Below are 24,579 nucleotides of genomic sequence, written 5' to 3'. Positions count from 1 at the left end.
GTGGCCACCTGATTGGATGCTCATCTCCTAGGGGTGCCTCCCCACAGCTGCCCCGACCCTGGGCACCCAGGCGGCCCCTCCCACTTGCTTCCCTCCGAGCCCTCTTCGCTCAGCTTCCTTGCACTATTATTGCCTGTGCCGTGGTGTGAGTTTATCAGCTGCAGTCACTACCCAGTGTTCCCAGCAGTCTCCTAGTCGGTCCATCTTGCGAGACGCCGCAGGCAGCAGGGGGCGGAGGGGACGCTTCCAATGTGTCAGCTTAATAATAGCATCTAAGATTGGGCTGGCCAAAAAGTCTGCGTGGTTTTTTCCATCAATTAAAAGGCACATTTTTCATTTTCACCAGTGACTGTATTGATCTGGCTATGTGGAGTACGTCGGCTGTCTCCCGCCATTGGCTTCTAGTGGGGAGAGGCCGGGGGTGCTGCTAAACATCATCCAGTGCATACGGCAGCCCCACAGCAAAGAACTATTTGGCCAAAATGTCCATAGTGCCAAGAAACTTCACAAACCACTTTTGACATGTTCACTCAGTCACAGCACCTTCTCCACACACTGCACAAATCTTTTTTGTTGTTGCATTTCAGTTGCATTTTCACCATTCTTGACATAATAAAGCATAATATGCCTTATTTGCCTATTACGTTGCATATTTTCTTTCAATATTAACATGGCTGCACAAAAATCCACCAACTTTGATCATTTTTTAAAATGCACGCTGACAGGACTGCTGTCGCAATACAGTCTAACAACATTGTTTCGATGAAGTTCAAGACAACTAAGCACGGCTGGAGCCATCGTACGGAAAAAACTACGCGAACTCTTTGCCCAGCCCAGCACTCGGGTGCTACTCGCTCTGAACCGAGGGTGTTGTGAGCGTTGAAACCGCATTAGCGCATTCCGTCGTCTCGACCATCCCGCGAGGGAGTTCCTGGTGTCACTGTCCGATCTGAAGGCCGGGCAGCGCATCCCCACGTTTCATCGCTCTGGTTTGGCACCATTGAATCAGCTTCGTGTTGACCGCCGAGCCCCGGGGGAAGCCAGCCTCCCGGAGGGAGCAGGCGGCGGACTGGGGGGGGGGGGCTCATTTACACCTACACCCTCGAGGTGACCTTCAGGAACCATACTGTCTCCCAAGGAAATGCCTCTGGAGTATCATTGCTTTTATTAAACAGTCTATTCCTCCTCGTCATCATCATCAGTATTTGTTAATAGCCCCTCGGCTCACTTGCTGAGTATTTGGTTTTTACCCATGGAGTCCAGCTCCAGACCAATGTATGGGCCTCTGCGTGGGTCACAACACACGACCTCTAACCCCAAGAGCTCTACAAAGCCATCATCGGTCTTAGGAGGTGAGAATATGTTCAGTCCAGGGGCATTCACGTTTTCTAATCGTTGTGACTGGTAGACAGGAATAAATTAAACCGTTTAGCGGTGGACCCAAGCACACATATCTAAACTAAATAGTCGTGGCCACATATGAGTACTCTAAAGTCTGTGTAAGACGGAAAGATGGTTTTCGCTGGGAGGTGAAGTAGAGACGTAAACAGCGGCCCACATAACGGAGTTCCAATAAGTTGTGCTCAACTTCAGAGCCGTGCCTGCCTCTGCCCCTCTTGCAGGTTATAGGGGCTTATTTCTCAAACACGGTTGGTGGTTTTCTCGGGCAGAAAGAAAAGCTAAGATGTGAAATTGAGGAACTGGCAAAGCCACAGCTCTGTGGTTGCATCATCGACTTGTTGTAGTCCAGCTCCCGTTACATGAGGGGATTCTCTCTCTTCCCCTCTCTCTCCTTCTCCCCCTCCCCCCTCCCCCTCCCTTCCCCTCCCTCTTTTTCTCCCCCTCTCCCTCCTTCTTCCTCCCTTTCTCTCTCCCCCTCTCTCTGGCTCTCCCTCCCTCTCTCTCCCTCTCCCTGGCTCTCCCTCCTTCTCTCTCCCTCTCCCTCCCTCTCTCTCCCTCTCTCTGGCTCTCCCCCCTTCTCTCTCCACCCCCCCCCCACACACACACCCTTGACTGGATGAGCTAAAATGTAAAAGAGATGATGTTCTCCAAAGGCAGAAAGGACCAGACACCAAATTCTGTGGGCAAATTAATTATGCATGTGAATTGCCATCTCTCACATAATTTGTTTTCTTTTTTTCCTCTGGTTGCATTTTCAAGAGGGAAGTGAACTCATGCCATAATTACTTTGCATTTAAGTGATACCCTGCGTTTTGATCCCCTGGTCTTGTAGTCATCACTAAAATTTATCCAAACTGTGTATCCAAATGTGTGAAGTGCAGGTGCACAAGTGTATTTGTATAAAATTTGCTTCTTCACTGTCACCGCGTCTGAGGTAAAATTTAGAATTAGAGCTGCGTCTTTGTTAGCCTCAGAGGGAGCATTTTAAAATGTGGATCCTTGGTACCTCCCTGGCATCCCCAGCCCCCAGCACTTTCCCAGGAATGCCAGGGTGAGAAGGGAGGCACAGGTGTTCCTTATGGAGAACACTAGATAATAGTGCCAAGTAAAAATAAGGAAAAAAAGAGAGACAAGTGTGTGGTTTTGTATTAATGATCTGCCTCTGTCTTTTTAAAAAGAGGAAATGAACTTCCCTGTCATTTCCAATGCTTTATAAAAGACACATTTAACTTTTTTTTTCCCCTGGAAAGATGAAATATTATGGGCAACCTAGGGGAGTTTTTCAGTTTTTTCCCTTTCCTTGGTGTCTCAAGTTGAGATTTTTCATCGAAATGTCCCCGATTCTCTGTTCCTCTCCTGTGATCACAGAGAAAGGCAATGACGGCACAATCTCCAGCGTGGTCGTGTATAATGTACATGTCGTGTGATGTGTGTAATAGACATACTGTCAGTTTTCCGGAGGCCGTGAGTCAGAGCGTGTCCTGCAGTTTCTGTGCACCAAACCGCTGCAGCATAAAGAAGGGAGCAAATCGGAAGGCATGCTGTATATATTCACCGTCTAGCCTTGGACTGACTGTGGCGTCTGAGCAAACGCCGTCCACCTTCCGGAGCTCAGTGTCCTCTGTGCAATAGGGGAAGGCCTGCCTGTTTCCCAGGTCTGTTCTCGGTTTCATTCTGCCCCTCCCTGCATTGCCCCATCTCATCAGCCTGTGTGTGTCTCTCTCCGCCGCCCGCACCACCCCTCCTGATTTACTGCGTCCTTCCTCTGTGCCAGGCATCACGCTAAGCACTTGATACATGTTTGCTCTTCTATTTCCATGCAAAAGCTGCACAAGGTTGGGGTTCTCACCATCGTATGACAGAGGACCAAACTGAGGTTCTTGGAGGGTTAAGCCCAAGGTCACAGAACCATTAGTGCCAGAACCGAGATTCAGACCTTGCCTTTTCCTGTGATATACTCAGTTTCTTAGCGGCGCAAACACATGAATTTAGACAACGTTGTGTCTTCTAGCGCCATGCGCTAGTTGCTTTCTCATCAGTGTGACATTGATTAGATATCCCTGTGATCAACCAGTGGATGATTATTCCTAATAACACATGTCCATCAGGCAAAAAGCCAAACTCTACTTTTGAGTGGTTTGCTGATATACCAAACATTTTTTTATTGATTTGAGAGAGAGAGAGAGAGAGAGAATTTGTGGTTCCACTGATTTATACATTCATTGGTTGCTTCTTGCATGTGCCCTGACTGGGGATCGAACCCACACCCCTGGGGTATCGGGACAATGCTCTAACCAACTGAGCAACGTGGTCTTGGCTATACCAAACACATTTGAAAAACACACCAGTAAATGCTTGAGAATTTTATGCTGCAAAGGCCTTAAAATGAGAGTTATGAAAGTCTTAGACTAGATTCTTTCATTATTTAAACTTTTCACTGAAGAAACCTGTCACAGCACAGCTGTTTCAGCACGCCCCAGTGTAAGCTGGTGCTGGTGAGCTCTTGCCAATCAAACCATGGCTCCCAACGAGGTGAAGATAAGTACATCCCATCAAATTAAAATGTCCTGCCTCCATTTATCTGTAACTCCTCATTTTTTCCCCTGAGAGCGAGCTGGTCATTAGAGATTCTGAAACAACTACTCCCAGGGGCTGACAGAAAATTAGGTCACACAGCTGAGAATACATAGGGGCTTCCGCCCGTCGTTGCTGACATGCAAACGTGGCCACAGACCACACCTTGTCTCTGTGGCTTTCCAGCTCCAGCCGCAGGAGAGAGGATGCCTGAGCACTGGGAAGGGCAGAGGGAGGGGTGCGGAGTACAGGCCCACAGACCCGGTCCCCGGGCACGGGCGCGCTCTGGGCTGGGCAGGTGCTGTCCAGTGGTTCTCGTCGTGCATGTCCATGGATCTCTCTTTGTGACTTAGTGTGGATGTGGGCAGGCTTTTCTTAAGGTGGCTGTAATTTCCCCTCTCTGGCCTCATTTCCTCAGCCTTTAGAAGGTACTTTCCACCGCCAGTATTCTAGGCCAGGCCAGGTCCGGAGCGCCTTGACCTCTCGACATGGCATCAGCCCGTACTGATGCTGTCGGCTTCTGGGTGGTGTCTTCTACTGGCTGTGCACTCTCGTTTGAGATTCTCTACTGGGACTCACAGTGAGAAAGGCGGTCCCAGCGCCCGAGCAAGCCAAGAGGAACACATTTGACAATAGAACACAGACACACAATCTAGATTTACCCACCCCCCCCACACACACACACTACATTCCTACAATTGTGTGGATTTCAGGTGGGGGCGTGACATAATATTCCACACAATGTACAGTGGAAATTGGCCTTGCTCCCCAAGATTGTTTTGTACAAGTCCTAGTTCTGGATGTCCCCCTCCCTCCGTCCCTCCGCCCCTTCCTTCCTCTGCTAGGCGCGGTTTTGCATAACCGAAACACTCTGTGTCATCTCATTCTAACAGAACCCAACGGCGGGAGCCCTGTGGTCGAATTATTAAACATTCTCTTTTTACATGTGAAGGAACCGAGGCTTGGAACAGCGAAGTAGCGTTTACAAAACACACAGCGAAGACGCAGCCGCATCCGAGACCCCAGTGTCTTTTCAGCGTGCACGGTGCTTCCAGCGCAGTGTACGCAGGGTCTGGCGGGAGTCCCGCCCGCTCGGTGGGGTTGGTGGGGTACCGGCATGGGTGTCACGATTTACAGGTTCGACGTGAACGTTTCGCCTGAAATGCCCTATGGTGTGCTCGAGTGTGATCGTGTTACAGAGTTACACGCTTATGATTTTGTTGTTAAGAAAAGGGGCGTTCTTGGTGCCAGACCCTATGTATTGGAAGGCTGATTTTATCAAGGAAGGTGGGATCAGTCCCCCTTCCAGTGGGAGTCGGGGTCTAGCGCCTGTGAAACTGTGAACGAAGGGTGAGAAGGAAAGCCCTGCCCCCATTCTCCTGGTCGGCCCCACCCCCACAGTGCACGGTTCCTCTTGTGGGCTGAGCATCTCGGGAGGGGGGTGGTAAACCTGCAGGTTGTCCGGTGCTGAGGGACTCTCGGTTGTCCCAGCCCACAGCCCGACCAGACCCAGAAGGACAGGCTCCGCTCGTCCCTCCAGGCCCGTCCCTGACTCGTTTCAAGACTTTGCGGAGAAACTTCGGTCTTCAGGGCCCACGTTGTCCCGTTTTCCAACATGCCCCGTTCTCTCCTCCCTTCACAGGCCTGTGTTTTCCCGAGGGGACGGGGTAGTAGGAGAGGCAAGCTATGTACAGGCAAGCAAACGGGCGTGGCTTCTTGGTGGAATCATTTTGTAGCATGAGGAGGACCAGAAGCGTTTGCATCGCTGGCCCTGGCTGAGTGGTTCGGCTGCCTGGAGCATCATCTCGTGTGGCTGAAGGCTGCAGGTGTGATCCCCCGTCGGGGCACCTGTGGGGGGGAACTGACCAGTGTTTCTTTCTCACATCAGGGTCTCTGTCTCCCTCCTTCCCCCCCCACCCCCCGCAACCCCGTCCTCTCTCTAAACTCAGTAAACACATCCTCGGGTGAGGATTAAAAAGAAAAGTAGTTGTACCACTCAGAGTGAATGCCATAAGCGTTGTGACTGAAGCAGAGCCTAAGCCACCGAGGTCTCCCTCTGGAAGCGAGAGCCAGCGAGCCAGGGGCCGCCAGCCCCTTCCCCAGACCCCGCCAGAGCTCCACCTCCCGCCTCCTCCCCGGCTGGTCGGCTGGTCCCGCCCAACCGTCCGTCCGTCTGTCTGCATCTTCCTGGGGGTGCTCTGGCTACTCACCTGTCTTCGCGGGGCGCTTTTCCCTTCCGGGGAGAAGCGGAGTGCCCCTCTCCACACCGTCCCTCTGCTGCTGCTCCTTTAAGATGCAGCTTTCCTCCCGCGCTGGGGCCGTGAGCGCTTCTCAGCCCTCCCGCAGCGCTGTGGGGTGGTAGGTGCCTTGAACACAGAGATGCGCGAGCTTTTCTCATCTCACAGCACATGGACTAATTCCTGAACTCTCTGGCACATCAAAAAATATAATTTTTTTTTGCGGATTTGACCCAAAAATAGGTGTCATTTTGACTCATTCACACCGGACAGCTCTTGTGGTGTTGGCTGTTGTCATTTTCCGATTTGACAGGCTGAGGGGAAAGCGGCCAGTGCCCCTGACAAAGTAGTAGTCGGGAACTGCATGGTTTTTTTTCTATTATTAGTTCTACAGGATGCATCTCACAGTCTCTGTAGAGATATGCAAATTGCATCTCTGATGCACCCATTCCTGATGATTCCCTGTGTGTTCCTGGACCTCCTGGGCTTGGATGTAGCACCCTTTCCGCCACTGCTCCGCAGAAAGGGTGCAACAGAGACAGTGCTCTGTCTCCGTGCCCCCTGCTCCCCCCTCGGCAGGACTCAGCTCCGAGCAGACACCACCGTGTGCACTTAGATAGAGACCCACTGCCCAGCATCACCAGCAGCCAGCCACTGGGTTTCTCTGTGCACGTCTACAAACTCCTTTTCTGAGCACCTGCGCGGTACGGTGACTCACAGTCTGTGATCACAGAATGTGCTGGAAGTCACGGACGTGGGTGCAGGCGCCTGAGGGCCGAGCCAGAGTTCAAGGAGGACGGACAGGCTCCTCGACCCCCCACCTGGCAGCCGGAGGAACAGACAGTCCGAAACCATGCTGATCCTTTTCGGAAGTCTGGGGGTGTGGTCGCAGTATTCATCTGTGACTTTGGCGCACTGTCTTTGGAGCATTGTGCCTGAGAGGGAGTTGTTTAATGTGGTTTGCTTTTGAGTTGCCCAGGAAAATCCGAAGGCCGGCCTTCATGCAGAGTCAATGAACATGCTGATCCATGCAGGAGCTGGCCACCTTGCCTTGGCCGTTGTAACCTAGAAGGTGCCGATAATATATGTATATAGCATTGGCATATGGTGCTTGCGGCCTACACTGACACAGCACCTTCTCAATCCCCAGATTCAGTTTTTCTTCACATGCAGGAAACATGCATGAAAGTATATTCGTAAGCTGTTGGAAAGCATGAGGGAATTATACTTCCTGTAAGCTGAGCAGGTCTTAAAGAACAGCATTCCCTCTTAGAGTTGAAAACACTGTAAAGGAAAGAAGAGAAATAAGGAAGTCTGGGTCCCGGTCCCGGAGAGCTCTGTGACAATGGGCGTGTCCTTTCACTCCCCTGTGACGGGAGAAAAGTGGCCGGACAGGTCATCCCTAAGGCCCTTCACGTCTGCATTCAATGACTCTGTTACTCTTACGTTATCGTTTAAGGAACTTGGCCCAGATCCAGAAGATAGCAAGGAAAATTCTTAAAATTTAGAAAAGAAGCCTCCAACGCCAGGTGAGAAGAATTTTTTTGGAAGCCCAGTGGCAGTCACCAAGGCATGTGACTGGATTGTTATGAATTGAGCAACTTCTGTTATTCCCTCCGAGAACAGCCCGAGACGGGGAGAGAGAGACAGAGAGAGAGAGACAGAGGGAGAGAGGGAGAGAGGGAGAGAGGGAGAGAGAGAGCACGCTTTCATAGTATCAGAAAAGATTTAGGTTACAGGGTGGCGACACGAGACACCCGAGAGGTTGTAGGGTTTCCTCATTTGGATATTTTTAAGAAAACAGCAGGTGGCTTTCTCTCTGGGACAGTGTGCACACGGTCTTGCCTAGAGACTAGTAGGGGACGGGCTGGGCATGTCCTGGGCTGTGCGGATGACCCCACCTGCTGCTCTGGTAGCTTCCCCGCACTGTGTGGACAGGAGACGCGCGAGGACCGAGCTGTCCCTGCTGCGGAGGTAAGAGCAGGAGCCAGGCGGGGGTGGGAGGTGCCGGGTGCACGTCAGCGGAGGCGCCTCCCAGAGGAGTCACCCCAGGGCCAAGGCCGCGGCTCCTGGACCTGCGTCTAGGCTGGTTCGAAATGCACCGTACCCCGGCTCCAGCTGGTGCACGCAGTTGTCCACCATGGAGCAGACTTCTGGAACTTTTACACTGGGAGGGATTTCATCTCTCAACTTACAGATGAGGAAACTGAAGCCCAGAGAGGCCAAATGGAGTCCGGTGCTGCGCAGGTGGCCGCCGAAGGCCGCCCAGCGCTCGGGCCCCACCCCCTCCCCCACCCCACGCCGGCTGGGCGTTTCAGCAGCCGTATCCTTGGCGACGTACAAGGGTAGAAGTTACCGGCACACCTCTGTGGCATGGGCTGATGTAGATGTTTGGTATTTCTTAAGAAATGAGATGTGCTCATTTCTTACTGCCTTCTCATCGTTTTCCCCTGAGCCCTGTGTCTGTTCTTTTTATTGATTCATTTTTGACCTTCGTAATTTTTATCAGAGAGTGAGCTATAATCTCTACGTCCCGTGTGGGACTTGACATGCGCCTGTGGGCTGCACGGAGCCGCAGCCCTTGGGACCGCTGTGCGAGTGGCCCCGCGACCAGAGAGCAGTGCTCTCGGGGGAGTGAAAGAATGAAGGCACGAATGAGTGAGTGGCGTCTGATGCTGACGTGATCGTGTGACAGTGGGTGACCAGCTAGCCCGTATTCACAGGCAGCTTTTTGAAAAGATCCGGGGTTCTCAACAGAGGAAGGTCTGAATCTTAAAGTCCCAGTGGTATTAGGTTGCTTAAAATGTCTCTATGTTTTTTTCTGTAAATGAAGACACATTTTTCATTTTCCCAAGAACTTTATTGATTTGGGTATTTTGAGTCTGTCGGCTAGATCCCGCATGGTAGAACACTGATTGTTCCCAATCAATATCTCACTTTGATCACTATCAACTTCAAGTGGTCTACTCGACCGTGGACCATCGTCCAGTGAGAAATCTCCAGCACGAAACATCAGGAACCACTTTTGACACTTTCGATCACTCACAGCACCTTCTCCACACACTGCCCCAATCTTTTGTGTGTGTTTCAGTTGCATTTTTACCTTTCTTGAAATAATAAAGCATAATACACCAAAAATATTCCATCTTCAATATTAAAATGGCTGCACACAAAATTAATAATTTTGATACATTTTTTAAAATGCACGCTGATAGGACAGCTGTCACAAAACATTCTAACAAAACTGTTTCAAATGCAGTTCAAGACAACTAAACACAACCAGAGCCGTCGTACAGAAAAAACACAACGGACTGTTTGGCCAACGCAACGGAATATGGAACGAAGGGGAGCTGTGTTGTTCCAAGGTGTTAACGCCAGGAGCGTTATTATCTCAGCCCAGGGAAAGAGAGAGATGCTGAGGCCACGAGCTGCCTCCCCAGCCTGCAGGGTCCATCCCCTTTGCTTGCGAGAGAGTTGATCTGCATCTCCTCCTTTGCAGACGACAGGGGTGCTGGGGGAGAGGGGAGTGGCTGTGGGCACTCCTTAGCCAGTGGCCGAGCCAGGCTCCGTGTGCAGTGCTGTATACAGAAGCCCTCAGTGCCGTGCTGGAGGCCCCCAGAGCAGCGGTGGGTCCATCAGGTTTGGAGTGAGTGGACCTGCCGGCCGCCCAGGACTGCTGACCCCACCCGAGGCAGGGACCGGGTAGAGCCCCCAAGTCTGTGCTGAGAACAGCCACCACCGCCCCCGCCCCGCGCCTTGCTCCTCTCTCCCCTGAGGCTACAGAGGCGAGACTTCTGTCCTCTGGGGCAGCCCCTGGAGAACTGGGGAGCGTGCAGGGAGAAAGGGACAGGAGGAAGGACATTCTGACTCGACTAAAGAATCCCCAAGGGCCCCTTTAAGTGGCTGTCTGTATTGAGACCATGGATAATTATTTGGCTTCTTAAAGTCATTTTTAAAACACGTTTTCAGAGTCATCCTTTACGGAGAGCTTCAGTGTATCTGTATCTACAGACAAACGGTCCCCAGGACTATGGAGTCCGTCATTCACAGCGGGCCCCGCTGAAGTGGCCTCTTGTAAAACGAAGCAGGAACAAGTGAAAGCAAAGCTCCCGTGTTATCTTAAGTTTTTAAAAAAACTTACGGGTCTTTTATTTCGTGCTGAAGTCCCATGTACTTTATATTTTAATTATTGCGTCGTCACAGGCTAACTCTAGAGACTGCAGTGTTAATCGCGTTCTAGACTCCAGCTTGTTTGGGGTCACTCCCTGTGCACCGAGGGCTCGGGAAGCTGTACTGTTTCCCCCTGGATACGTACTGACATGATGGAGGCAAAGCCAGGAATTTGGGTCCTGGGTTCCCAGTGTTACTCCGCTCACTGGGTCAAGTTGCAGGAAAAGTAGGGCACGTTCAAAAGAGTCCCTTGGCAATGCGATCCCAGGTTGCAGGTGCACCCCTGATCCGGGCGGTTATATAACTGGGCATCAATGTATCGAACCAAAGCCCCGACCAGCCCGGCACTATCGCCTTTCAGAACGGATCCCAGCCCGTGAGCTCTTCCTCGCGGATGGGTCTCCTTTTTCCATTCTCCTGGCTTCTTTTCATTATTAATTTTCTCTCCCCAGAGAAAGTGCAGCCGACAGTTTCACACTTATTTTAGAGAACACGGTTCCTTTTGCATATTCTGCAGCACTGTATTCTATAGCAAACGCCTAAATATAGTTTCCATCTTCAGACTTCAGGGATTGGAATCTGAGTCAGGTGCTTTTATCATGAGGCGTCTTCTCAGAAATTTGTTTTCACACCCAAGCTGGGAAGTACCAACTTCCTTCAAGTCAGTACTCAAACCCACTGACCTGAAGGAACGAATAAGTTCCACGGCGTCTGCCCTTTCAGGGGTGACTTGACTTTCTCAGGACTTTAAAAATAATCTTATCACAATGAGCAACCAGTACTTTCTCTGGCCAGAGATCACGGGTTTCTATAACCACTGGTTTAATCAATTCAGCTACTCACAGGAACACAAGTAGCCAGGTGTGGCTTAGAGAACAGCTTGAGATTTTTCTTCTCAGACTTTGTGTTCAAGGCCCCGTGTGTTTTATGTTGCCCTTCTTCAGGTCTGGGCAGTGGCTCAAACACAGGGTTCCAGATCTCACCACCGCTTTACAAGAGACTTTACTATGGTCTCTGGCAGGGCACGGTGAGACGACATGGCCACTGAAGAAGGCCACGTCACCGCAAGAGCGACAGAGCGGTGCTGAGACCACGGCTCCTTCGCGCCCTGGGAGGGACAGGCTGTGCCTCTCACTTTCCTCAGGCCCCCAAACACCTCCCCAAGTGCACGGTTGTAGCGACCTCTCTAGAGTCTGCTGCCAATATGGTGCCCGGAGTTTGCAAACCGAAACGCTCACCCATTGTCTCCGTGAATTTTACCAACGTTCTCGGAAGGCATCCCTTCAAATATGGATGCGGTCAGATGGGAGTAATTTTTTTCCAGGCTTACACATTCGTAGGCGATGTAAAGGACCCAGCGTTTGGTTCTAAGCCAGCAGTGTCCTTCTTTGAAAGGGTCTGAGCTGTGTGTCAATGACTTCGTCTCCCTGTTTCTCTGCTTTGTGAAAATGGCACATGCAGTTCCAGCAGCTAAAGGGCGTCTTCTCAGTTCTGCTCTGTAACGACCCTTCCAGTGGTCCCTCCATCCTTTCGCTGCTCTGTTCCCCGACAACTGCATGGACCAATGGTGGCCTGGCATTGCCTTGCAAACTTGGACATAGACAAAGCGTGTTATCTCGTTGGTTGTAATACATTACTCCTCAGAGTCCCTCTGTCTCTGAAAGTTGGGTTGTGTTTCCAGGACTTTCTGCTTGTTCTGATGGTGATGGCAATTTATCTATTAGGTTGGCCCAAAAGTCCATTTTCTCTGTAAAATAAAAGACACATTTTTCATTTTCACCAATAACTATTGATTTGGATATTTTGAGGATGTCGGCTGTTCTCCTGCTATTGGCTTCTAGTGGGCAGAGGCCGGGGTGCTGCTAAACATCTTCTGATGCATCCGACAGCCCCACAGCAAAGGATTATTTGACCAAAGTGTCAATAGTACCAAGAAACTTCACAAACCACTTTGACACATTTGACCAGTCATAGCACCTTCTACACACACTGCACAAACCTTTTTTGGCATTTTAGTCGCATTTTTACTTTTCTAAAAATAACAAAGCTTAATGCTCCAAAAAATGTTGCTTATTCTTTTCCATCTTCAATATTTAAATGACTACCAAAAATCCACCAATTTTGATAAGTTTTTTTTTTAGTAAAAGGCCAAACATTTATGTGATCTGAAGAGAAACCAGGGTATTGAAGATAAAGTTCTTTAAATTCACACTGATAGGACAGCTGTCCCAATAAAATCTAACAAAATTGTTTCCAGGGAAGTTCCAGACACCCAAGCGCTGCTGGAGCCGCTGTGCAGAGAGCAGCGTTAACGGACGTTTTGGCCAGCCCGGCCCTCGTGTTGGGCCCGACAGGCAACAAGCGGTGTCACAGGAACTCAGGGTGTCGGCATTTTGTTCCCCAATTCGCCTTTTTTTTTAAGATTTTGTTTATTTATTTTTTAGAGCGGGAAGGGAGGGAGATAGAGAGAGAGAGAGAAACACCAATGTGCGGTTGCTGGGGGCCGTGGCCTGCAACCCAGGCATGTGCCCTGGCTGGGAATCGAACCTGCGATGCTTTGGTTTGCAGCCCGTGCTCAGTCCACTGAGCTACGCCAGCCAGGGCTCCAATTCACCTTTTAAGCTAATTCAAACTACTCTCTTTTCCTTTTAGTTATTAAATCACTGATGTGTTTTGGATTTTTAAAATTTGAAGGCCGTCTCCCTCTGTGGCTTCTCGGAGCTGATCCCATTGATAAATCTCTTAGAAAAATGTGGTTATCCGGGTGCTCACATTTGTTCGTTGTGACCTACCTGCAGTGGCTTAAAAACCACGGTTTTAAAATCATGCTTCATTTCTCTTTCTAGGCACTTTATTTGAACGGGCTGTGTAATTTTTATGCTAAAACATTTTCTCTCCTTTTTCACTATAGTATCATCTTTATTTTTTTTTTCATCCCCAAATATTTCTTTTCTTCCTTGGCTCTGCTCTTGAGCCTTCAAATGTACCCTCATTCCCTGCCTTTACTTATGTGTCTCACTGGTTTCTCACCGTGCTCGAAAACTTAAAACTCTGAGGTCCAAGGACAGGGCCCAATGTAGATGCAGAGATTCCATTCCTTCTCCTGACCTTTCACACCATTCGTGCTTTCCGGGTCACCAGGTCCATGCAGACACACCCCACGGGGAGTGAAGGGCAGAGCCCCGAGCAGGCATTCATTCAATAGTTGTTCAGTGAATGACTTCATTTCACAATCCCATGAGCACTCATGCGCCAAGAGGTGCTCAGGAACCCGAAACCAGGAAGGGCCAGCCAGCTTTAGGGCTTTAGACCAGAGCTTACCAAAAGCCTTGTTAAAACATGATGGGGGGAGAGAGAGCCTTCTCTCAATGCACCAATGGAGTGTTGCTGGAGAGCGTCAAGGAGAACCAAGCCCAGTTATTCACAGAGTGTAGCGAGGTGTGCAAAGTTATACATTAATTTCTTAAAACGGAAGTCTTGATTTCTTAACACGTGAAACAAAGGCTTCCGAAGCTGGAACACCTAGATACGTCCCTGTGCTGTAGTTTTTTGTGTTTTGGTGGGTTTTTTTTTTAATCTCCCCTGGGCTGTGCATATTAAAGAGACCTGATGAAAAATGTCCGAGTGAATGGACGAATGGATGAAAGGCGTAGCCCACGGAAGGGGAGGCTCTGAGCCTGAAGGGGAGAGGAGCAGAGACTGAGGACCGGAACCCCGGCGGCCCGGCCGCCTGCCCGTGCGATCTGAGGCCGCGTATCTGGTTTCCCTGCGCGTCCGCTTCCTGCTCCACAAAGCGAGAATGGATACGCTCGTGCCGCCGGCCTCCACGGAGGGGCATTAGGAAACAACACGAGTCTGTGTTTGCTACGCCCCACGAGAGTCTTCCTCCCGAGGCCTGGGTGAAGGTGTTGCTGTCAACCTCGTTTCCATGGCCCCTGAGAAAACTGGTTTTTCTGTCTCCTATTTAGGATAGGCTGACTTCTTTCACTGATGCTGTCTTCCGTTCTGCATCCGCTTCTGGAAAACACGGAGCCAGACTGTAGCCCACTTCCCGCAGAATACACGGCCTTGACCCTGCCTTCCAAGTGTTCACACTCTTCCCCGCCGACACCGTGTTCCCCCTTCTCACTGGTTACACACCCTCACTGGTGTCGTCCTGGAGTTCGGATAGAGCTGGGTCATCTGGCTCGAATTGTTTTCGGAGTAAGGCGGTGAAAAGGGAGGAAGAAAGAAAAGAAAGAAAGGAGGGAGGGAGACAGGCAGGCGGGCAGACAGAAGGAAGGAGGGGATGGGAAGGGGAGACAGGAGGTGGGACCCGGAGGACCTGCTGCTGAGGGTTCTGGTGACCTGCACGCGAGGTCGCCGGTGCTGGTACAGCCAAGGCCTCCCCCATTTGCTGCCGTCCTCAGAGAACCGAGGGACCGTGCCCTTTTAGATGTGCACGGTAAATAAGAATGAACTTTCATGGATAATGATGCATATTTTAATGGAATTTATTGGGGTGACGGGGGTTCACAAAACCATGCAGGTTTCAAGGGTACAGCTCGATAAAACAACATCTGCTCCCTGCATCCTGCGCCCATCGCCTCTAGCAGAGTTTCCTTCCATCCCGCTTCCCCCGCCCGGCCCTCCTCCGCCCGGCCCCGCCCCCTTTCCCTCTAGCCATCACCACGCTGCTGTCTGTGCCTGTGCACGTAGGCTTTTTGGCCGATTCCTTCACCTTTTTTCATCCGGTCCCCTCCCCCCTCCCCTTTGACCACTGTCCGGCGACTCCAAAGATCCAGGCCTCCGTTTCTATTTTGTTCGTTTATCTTGTTGGTTAGGTTCCACACACACGTGAGACCCCACGGTATTCGTCTTTCTCTAATCGGATTATTTCACTTAGCAGAAGCATCTCCAGGTCCACCCAGACTGTCACAAAAGATAAGATTTCCTTTCTTTCACAGCTGAGTGGTTTTCCACTGTGTACACGGACCACGGCTTTTTCATCCACGCGTCTCCTGACGGGCACTTGGGCTGCTTCCGGAGCGGAGCTTGGCGATTGTGATAGAGCTGCTATGAATATAGGAATGGATAGGTTCTTTCAAATCAGTGTTTTGGGATTCTTAGAATGTATTCCCAGAAGTGGGATCATAATGTGTTTTTTTAAACATTTTATTTATTTATTTTTAGAGAGGGAAGGGAGGGAGAAAGAGAGAGAAACATCAATGTGCGGTGGCTGGGGGCCGTGGCCTGCAACCCAGGCATGTGCCCTGACTGGGAATCGAACCTGCGACACTTTGGTTGGCAGCCCGCGCTCAATCCACTGAGCTACGCCAGCTGGGGCTTGAATCATAATGTGTTTTTAAAAGAATTTAAAAAATTGCAATGTCTATAATTCCGCAACTTTAAAACGTGCTCCCTGGAGTTCCCACCAGTGCATAGGGTGACAAGGAGCTGGGACAAGTGGAGGAGGGAGGACATTTGAGTGTCTTCAACCAAAGGCTCCCAGAATTGCGTGGTTTCTTTTTTTTAATTTGTCCACTTTTATTGACATGTAAAGTTTCTGCTGAGCAAGGGTCACACGGGGAAACCGCAGTTGGGAAGCGCTCACACATGTCCGTCACAGGATGGCAAGGTGGACGCAGATTTGCAAAGTGAAGCACCATGCACTGTCGGCTCGCAGGTCTGAGCGTTCAAACCGCCTCCTCTTCTGTGTGCATGCCGGTCTCCACCGGGGTCAGTGCACCAGTGTGCCGCGGGATAATGTGAAACTGCAGAAAGGGAACTCGGTTTAAAACAACATCCCAAAATAGAATTGTAGAGATCCCCTCCTCCCCCCTACCCCCTCCCCCGAGCCACCCACCAGGAAACCCAGTGAGCCTCCGTGGGTGTCCTACTCGAAAGATGCCGCGTGGGGCGCCAGCGAGGGGCGTTTTCTCCCCCGCCGCCATCCATGTTCCGGCGCATTCTCTCTCTCCCCCCAGAAGGGGCAGCGGTGCCTCCCCAGAAGGAAAAGGGAAGTGGCTCGGGCACCGGCCTTTCCGAGGAGAAAGCACCTAAAAGTCCCTTAGATCCCCATCTGTGAATTACTAGGGGGTCAAAGTTCCTTCCTCTTTCCTTGCCTGCTTGTAGAACTTTGATCACTTCCTTGTAAGTTTTAAAGTCTATCTGCTGGGTGGGCCAAGCACATTCCTCCTAAGCATGACAATGCATCTGGGGATGTCTGGGGAAACGTCAAGCGTTACAGGTGTGTGTTGCTGGGTAACCAGAGGCTCTAAAGGTTAGAGACGGAACACGATCATTTTAGCATCTCTCTTGCTCTCCGTGTAAGGAGCACAGCTGACCGGGGGTGTGGACACCTGGGGCTCCAATGGGCGGAAACACCCTGAGAGGCCAGCCTGGGAGGCGGGTGGGTGCAACTGCCCACCTGCTGGGAGCGCAGCAGGCTCTGGTCCCCGCCCGGAGCACCCGGGTCTCCTTCCCTGGCTCTTCCCGTGGCTCCCACCTTGCGGCAGAGGGAGGGGACGTGCCAAGAATAGGCATTCTACAAGGGAGGGTTCTCCAGCCTTCTGAAGGGTCCGAGCAGTCCCAGCACCAGCCTGGATTCAAGGGGGCGGCGGGGTTGGGGGTGGGGGCAGTGGGCTTCCACCCCCGATAAAGCAGCGGTGGTGGGCAGCAGGGGGAGGAGAGATGGGTGAGGGCTGGCTTTGCAGACCGCCACGTGGAAGGTCAAGAAACATCTATTCCTTACATTGCAGACAGATGGTTCCACATCACGAGAGAGGCAGAGGAAGCCTTCTTCCCTTACTAAATGGACATGGGCACTTTAAGAATTAATATGCACAACCGTCCTTCCTTATGTTCGTCCCCCCTGCAGATCTGTTGCCTGAAAGCAATAAAAAATGGCCCGGGGATCAGTGTCCGACGAGGAAATGATGGAGCTCAGGGAAGCTTTTGCCAAAATTGGTGAGTAGACCTGGTACCTCAGGGGGTACAATTCTCTTTTCTATCGAGGATCTCCAGGACAGAGTCCGTGACATGCTAAAACGAGCAGAAGTGACAGGAACCCGGTGCACTGGGCGCAGGAGCTGGGGAACTTCGCTCTGAAATGCGCCTTTCGGAAGACAAACCCGTCTTCCTCCATCACAACACGGAACAGGGGCCCCTTGTCCCCTGTAGCTCTTCCCGGAGGACATGGCCCCTCCGCCTCATCTTTTTACTGCATCTGCTGTCTCTGGTTTTCTGTGTTAATTACTTTCTTTTTTTAAAGTATTTTTCTGTGTTTTCTTTGTGTTTCATACTGTTTCTTACTCTTTCTCGCTCAGCCTGTGGTTTATTTCCCCGTCCGATTCCATGAGAGTCCCGTTAGGTTCTGTTGCCAGGCCTCTGCTTTGAAGTTACGCCTCTGGGATGTCGGCAGGGATATTAAGGACCATATCCCACAGGGACTGCCCTCTGGCGAGACTCTGACTCTGGCGTGGGGTCCGGCCGTGACCCCTGAATGATCACTCCTGCTGCCCGCTCACCCCCACCCCCCGCTCCCCCCCCAGCCTCCCCTCACCTCTCTCCCTGCTCTGAGCCGAGTGGCGCTGAACCTGCACCGCGTCGTCCGCCCCGCAGATACGGACGGCAACGGCTACATCAGCTGCAACGAGCTGAACGACCTGTTCAAGGCCGCGTGCCTGCCCCTGCCTGGGTACCGCGTGAGGGAGATCACGGAAAACCTGATGGCCGAGGGTGATCTGGACCGGGATGGACGCATCAGCTTTGATGAGTTCATGAAGGTGAGGATGACGCAGACGGGGCGGGGTCGGGGGGGCGGTGCGGGTGTGCCTGCAACCTTAGAACTTTGTGTTCGGCAAAGACCCGGAAACACACGGCTACTCTCCTTGCATCGACATGGTGTATCCTTTGTGCTTTGCTGGGTCACACAGCGGGTTTCTAAAGATACGTTGTGTCTCTGCAGGTTTTCCATGGCCTGAAAAGCACTGAGGTGGCCAAGACGTTTAGAAAAGCCATCAATAAGAAGGAGGGGATTTGCGCCATCGGCGGCACCTCGGAGCAGTCCAGCGCTGGCACCCAGCACTCCTACTCGGGTAAGCCGTGCCGATGGGCGTGGACCGAGGGGGGGGGGTGCGGGGAGAGCTGGGGGCCGAAGGAGAGGGGCCCGTGCAGAAAGGACCCCTTTTCTGGGACTGCACGTTCTAAACTCGGTATTCACACTGGGGGCTGTAAAGCGCATGGGCTACTCCTCGTCTCCCCGAGCATCAGTGAGCCAGCACTCCCGGCTCTGGGTGGGGCCCGGCACCAACTACTCCTACCGGCATTTAAAAAAAAATGCATAAAAGGCTGCAGAAATTCCTTTGTAACCCTTTCGGGCAAAGTGAGTTGCAAAGGCTTCTTTGAACTTCCAGCTTCATAATTAGTCTTCATGCCTGCTGAGGGGTCCGAGAGCTTGTTGTTTTTGTTGATTTGCAAGACAGCTTTGCGTTTAGTCTGAAGATCCTGAAAGCAACCACCCAGCAGCCTGAGTGGGAAACCTCTGATCGCCCACACAAGGCAGCACCCCAGCAACCCCCAAACTGAGTTCTTCAAAACCTTAGTTGCTCTTCAAGATAAGTCCATGGTTACATACTGCCTAAGCCGCTGCTAAGACAAAGGTCAGCCTTTTATTTTGAAATGCAGACGTTTTCACGGCTTTCTGCATTGTAAATGGACATGGTGAGACTTAAAGACCATGGTGTGCTATGGCTGCGTTTCTCAACGTTTTGTGGCTCAGGATTCTTCCGGGAGCCATGGTTGCTTCAGTGGCACACATGTCGAGAAACGCAGTGTTGGGTGTGACTCAGGGTTTTATTGAAACTTCTAAAATCCACCCCTGGCAGCTTGACCAGTAGGAAAGCAGCATTATGTATCACAAATGATTTTATTTCATAGCAATTTCAGGATAATGAAACTCAGAGACATTCCAAGGAGTGTCTGTGGTCATCCCACATTTAAATCAGCAAGGCTAACAGCTAGAACCCCAAGTTTTATTCTGTAAGAATTAGAGCACATTTGTATATAAATTATAAATAAACATAAAGAAAAATACCTGTATTATTCATATATATTTACATATCTATAAAACATAGCTATACACTTGCTTCTAAATATAAGTTATCTGCACGCTTATATGCCTTCTACACCTGCTGGCTGTGTGTTTTCTGACTGGGACGGAGCCGAGACGCCGTGCCCATGTCCCAAGTCTTCCGAGACTGTCAGGGGTCCGTACGTGTGAGATGATCAGGTAGATACTGGGTAAGAGAGGCTCACAGAGTCTCTCCCGGGCTGGAGAACCTCAGGTCCGCGCGCCCAGTTCTGCTGCTGTCAGAGTCTCACGCTGCCACCACCCCCCCTCCCCACCGTCTCCGCCCCCGCCCTGCAGAGGAGGAGAAGTACGCCTTCGTGAACTGGATAAACAAGGCCCTGGAAAACGACCCCGACTGTCGCCACGTCATCCCCATGAACCCGAACACCAACGACCTCTTCAGCGCTGTGGGCGACGGCATCGTCCTTTGGTAAGATGGCACTTCCTTCTCTGGTTGCCAGAGCGCTCCCTAGAAGGTTCCGGAATACCAGCGATGAATTGCGTTGATCCCGGGCCAGCTTCCTTCACTGCCCAGCTGGACCTGAAATGCTTTTCTGGACTTTTGACTCGGCGGGTCCAGGAGAGAAAAGTGATGCAGGGAGAACCTTAAAAAGAGAAGTGGAAAACTACTCTTTCTTGGGGGGAGGAGAGGGGTGCACGGGAGAGACACCCACATCAACAGGGAGCTCTAGTAACACGAGGTCAAAAGCAATTACTTTTGGAAGAGGTGCCACAGCGTACGTACACGAGAGCAGGCAGGACAAGCCACCGCATCCTGGCGCCAGGGTGAAACCCAGGGCGGGCCCTTCCGACGGGGAGGGGCAGGTGGTGCACGCCGTGACACAGTGGAGCACACGCACCCGGGAGAAGGCGTTCTTTCTGGGGGGGGCTCAGAGCCCAGCGGGGTGTGTTTGCGGCGGTGCCTTCGACCATACCTCTGTCACCGTCACTGTAAAACCCACCCCATCTCCGTAAAACTCACCCTGGGGCCCGTGAGGAGGCTTCCCAGGAGTTGAGGGGAGGGGTAGGTGGGCAAGACTTTGAGCCCCTTTGCTCTGCTCTGACCAGAGCAATTCTGCTTTTGGAGTTTCATTTATTAGAGTTCATTTTTTAAAGGCTCAACTGCTAAAAAAAAAAAAACATCAAACACCTAGCCGACCAGAGCAAGGCCTGATTCCTTCAGCTGGCACCCAGCCTGCCCCGTGGCCTCCCATCAGTGTCCTTGCGGTTTGACCTCCCACGACCCCCTGACCCCGGAACCCGGCCGGGGGCACCGCGTGAATGCCTTCACGGGCGACAGCGAGCAGACGGACTCTTTCCCGTCCACGCCCTTCTCGTAACTTGCAAGGGTGGCTTCGCCTTGCGTTTGCCTTTTTAAAGAATGCCCTTCCTCATACTCTCCTCCTTTCCAAACCCAGTTAGGGGGTCGTTTTCCGGTCCATCCCGACCTCCAGTGACCCACCCCCAACTGAATCCTTAAAGCACACAGTGTTGTGATACTCGGAGGGCCATACTGAGGTCCTGCTTTGCACTGTGACATGCCTGTTGATATCCACGCATGGTGTCCCTGTAATCAGAGTGTCCACCGTTCAGTGGCAGGGACCAGTGACCCTCTTTAAAGCCACCTCTACCCCGTCATCTCCCAGAGCCTCTCTCTCATTCACTCCAGTCTCATACTTTTCAAATGATGCTTTAGGGGTTCGTTTTGCCCGTATTGCAGTAGAACGCCTTTTACTGAAATACATCTATATACACATGATAAAGTTATAGAAATATATCTTTTCTACCACAAGAAAAGGTAGTTGCCTAAACATTATTAGGAAAAAGATGTTCATGCTGCTGTCTCTTCTCATTAAAAAAAAAGGTCACAGTCAAGTTTAATATTCTTTGATTTTTGTTGTTGATTCTTTGAATTTTTTTCCAACTCTCTTTCTATAAATAAGATGGAGGTGACCTAAGGAAATTTATTTTTTATGCCCCATTGAAGGTTAAACCCATGGTAACTTGGGTGAAATCAGTTTTTCATAAATAGTATCTGCTTGCTATTACTATTTATGATATTGGGTGTTTGGCCGATGCATTAGACACTTGAGTGGGTGAAATTTCTAAAGTGCTGATGTAATAATGACTGCAGGAAGATATAAAACATTTTACTATGTGTTGGGTAAAAGGTACAGAGTTTGACCAGGTGTCAAATAGAAATGTAGGCATTCCATAAGCTCCAAAGTGTGTGATAATCTTTTATGTAGTGCAACGATTTTCATGGCTGAGAAAATAAAGTGCTCACGGACGATTCGCTCTGGCCCCCCACCCAGAATTCCCTGATATGCTAATGAAACCAGAATAATTTAAGGGAAGTGGGTGGAGCAGGGGTCCTTATTTCCCGCCTTTATACATCAATACGACTTTAGGAATATTATTAACCTTTCCCACAGGTAGTTTGAATCTCATCAAAACTGCATAACTGATTTTGTATGGAACTTTGGGTAGCCCCGGTGATGTTGCCGATCTCATTTGTGTATGACATTGCTGGAATTTAAATTCAGTGTTGCTGGGCCCTATTATTCAGAAGTCTTGCTTCCTTTACATTTATTGTTTCTCTTTCAGTAAAATGATCAACCTCTCAGTGCCCGACACAATCGACGAAAGAACAATCAACAAGAAGAAACTCACCCCTTTCACCATTCAGGTATGTCTCCTTCTGTCGTTGGGCTGGCCAAAAAGCTCATTTGGGTTTTTTTCCGTATGATGGCTCTAGTAGTACTTAGTTGTCTTTAACTTCACTCGAAATAATTTTGTTAGACTGTATTGTGACAGCTGTCATATCAGAATGCATTTAAAAAAATAAACTTATCAAAAATGGGTGAATTTTTGTGCAGCCATTTTCATATTGAAGAAGGAAGAAAATGTGCAACATTTTTGGTGTATTGTGCTTTATTACTTCAAGAAAGGTAAAAGGCACAACTGAAATGCAAAAAAAGATTTGTACAGTGTGTGGAGACGCTGCTGTGACTGATCGAATGTGTCAGAAGTGGTTTGTGAAGTTTCTTGGTCCTGTTGACATTTTGGCCAAATAATCTTTGCTGTGGGGCTGTCTCATGCATCGGAAGATGCTGAGTAGCACCCCAGGCCTCTACCCACCGGAAGCCAATAGCGGGAGACAGACGACGTACTCCACATAGCCAAATCAATACAGTTATTGGTGAACATCAAAAAGGAGTCTTTTACTTTACAGAAAAAAAACTGAACTGACTTTTTAGCCAACCAAAAAATTGACTTTTTACACCGAAGAACTGCTGAGTCTGACTTGCTCAGATGCTCAGAGGTTACTCCCCAGCCCCGGGCTTTGGGCTGGTGACTCGTCCTGACCAGCGTTGAGGGAGGGACACCCTCTGTTTGCTCGTTTATGAAGGTAACAGGGGCCAGGGGGATGGGAGAAGGTTCCCCCTGTCTCCCATCCCCCTGGGAGCAGCTGGGGAATTCTTTTCTTTGTTTTGGCCACTAGTGAATACAAATTCACACAGGTAACATTTTAACTTAAACTTTCCCTAGCAATTTATCTTGGAGCTGATACCAGATACACAGCATTCTAGCTACAAAGACACGCCTTTCTAAGAAGTGGGAGGGTGGCAGACAGGAAGTGCTCCCACAGCCCCACAGGGCTGTTTGCTACCCTCACCAAGAGAGATGAATGTAACTTGTTTTTATGCCTCAGTGTGTTGATTAACTGGAATGATACTGAGTAGTTAGTAAGGTGTCTTTCTCTGTTAAGTTCCAGTCTTGAAACATGATTGTCAATTTTCTTGCTCAGAAGCCATGTCTCATTTCTTAAATCGTGCACCAAGACTTCGCCTCCTGTTTGGATTTAAGCAACCCTGCATGCTTTTGAAATGGGATTGTTGTTAACCAAAGACAACAGTGGTGATGAAATGTATAGGAAAGCTGTTACTGTTAAATTGACTCATCATCTTGGCCATAACACGAACTGGTATTTTTCACTCATCATTTGAGCTGCTACTCACTGGGGCAGAAACATCGCTTTTCTTCCCATAGTTGCCGCCCCAGCGGATTCACTGGTGGCCAGTGTTGCGTTTTGTTAGTGTGTCCTAAAACCAGCTCCTCCACCTCTCTGACTCTGATACGTCCCCTCGGCAGACCCAAGAGCAGTATGCGGCCTCCAGACTGAAAACTTCACTGCCCCTGTTCCAGCTGCACACGAGTTACATTCCATACATTGTTGTTAGTGGTGCAAGCATATATAATCTATCCACGCGTGTGCTTGTGTGTGTGCACACATGCGGTGTGTGTGTGTATGGGTGTGTGCGTGTGCTCAAGGTCCCTGGGTATTACAGATACTCAGCCAACTGCCCTGGTAAGAACCATGCTCTCTTTCCTACGAATCTGATTTGTACCTTTTTCTTTCCCCTCATACCCAATCTGAAAGTGACCTTGACAATCAACAGCTGTGTTACGAACGACAGCGACCAGGCAATGAGGGTGTGTTCTCCCCTCGGAGGTGCCTCCTTGGTGTCTGGCCGATGGAGACGTTGCTTGTGAAGGCTCCGTCCCGTGGCAAGACGGGAAAATGCGTGACTCATGCGTTTCATCCCGACCAGGTTGGGCCCGCAGCCCGGGGGCCTGGGTGGGCTGCCCCAGCGCTGCAGACGCCCGGTGTCTGAGCTCCTGAGCTGTCTTTCCAGTTACTGCTCGCCGCTTTTCCTCGACGGTAAAATCTAGTGCGGACTGTTTCTCTCTCTGGACCTGGTGGACTCTCCAGAAGCAACACACCATCGTCGCTGCCAGTCAGTAATCATCGTTCGGCATGTGCAAAGTCACACACACAAAACTCTGCACTTTTTCTCCTGCAGGAGAACTTGAACCTGGCTCTGAACTCAGCCTCTGCCATCGGGTGCCACGTGGTCAACATCGGGGCCGAGGACCTGAAGGAGGGGAAGCCTTACCTGGTTCTGGGGCTGTTGTGGCAAGTCATCAAGATCGGGCTGTTCGCCGACATCGAACTCAGCAGGAATGAAGGTACGGACAAAGCTTCGAATGTTGTTGATGGCGTGGTTTTTTATTGCTACG

At 50.6% G+C, this 24,579-nt stretch overlaps 1 protein-coding gene across 4 annotated transcripts in view; it reads left to right on the top strand.

The window, feature by feature from the left end:
- LCP1 (lymphocyte cytosolic protein 1) overlaps nucleotides 1–24,579 on the top strand; it is a 70,198-nt gene that overhangs the window by 24,027 nt on the left and 21,592 nt on the right. For all 4 annotated transcript variants that reach the window (XM_045839037.1, XM_045839036.1, XM_045839035.1 and 1 more), the window contains 6 exons: nucleotides 17,242–17,330; nucleotides 17,985–18,148; nucleotides 18,331–18,460; nucleotides 19,792–19,924; nucleotides 22,102–22,183; nucleotides 24,363–24,528. In XM_045839037.1, the coding sequence (XP_045694993.1) occupies nucleotides 17,267–17,330; nucleotides 17,985–18,148; nucleotides 18,331–18,460; nucleotides 19,792–19,924; nucleotides 22,102–22,183; nucleotides 24,363–24,528 (739 nt within the window). In that variant the 5' untranslated portion in view covers nucleotides 17,242–17,266. The remainder of the gene's footprint in view (nucleotides 1–17,241; nucleotides 17,331–17,984; nucleotides 18,149–18,330; nucleotides 18,461–19,791; nucleotides 19,925–22,101; nucleotides 22,184–24,362; nucleotides 24,529–24,579) is intronic.

This window comes from Phyllostomus hastatus, unplaced genomic scaffold (assembly GCF_019186645.2).
Source record: "Phyllostomus hastatus isolate PE091 unplaced genomic scaffold, TTU_PhHast_1.1 phas_contig_29, whole genome shotgun sequence".
NCBI lineage: Eukaryota > Metazoa > Chordata > Mammalia > Chiroptera > Phyllostomidae > Phyllostomus > Phyllostomus hastatus.
The sequence above is the reverse complement of the archived record's forward strand: the minus strand, read 5'-3'. Positions and strand labels throughout refer to the sequence as shown.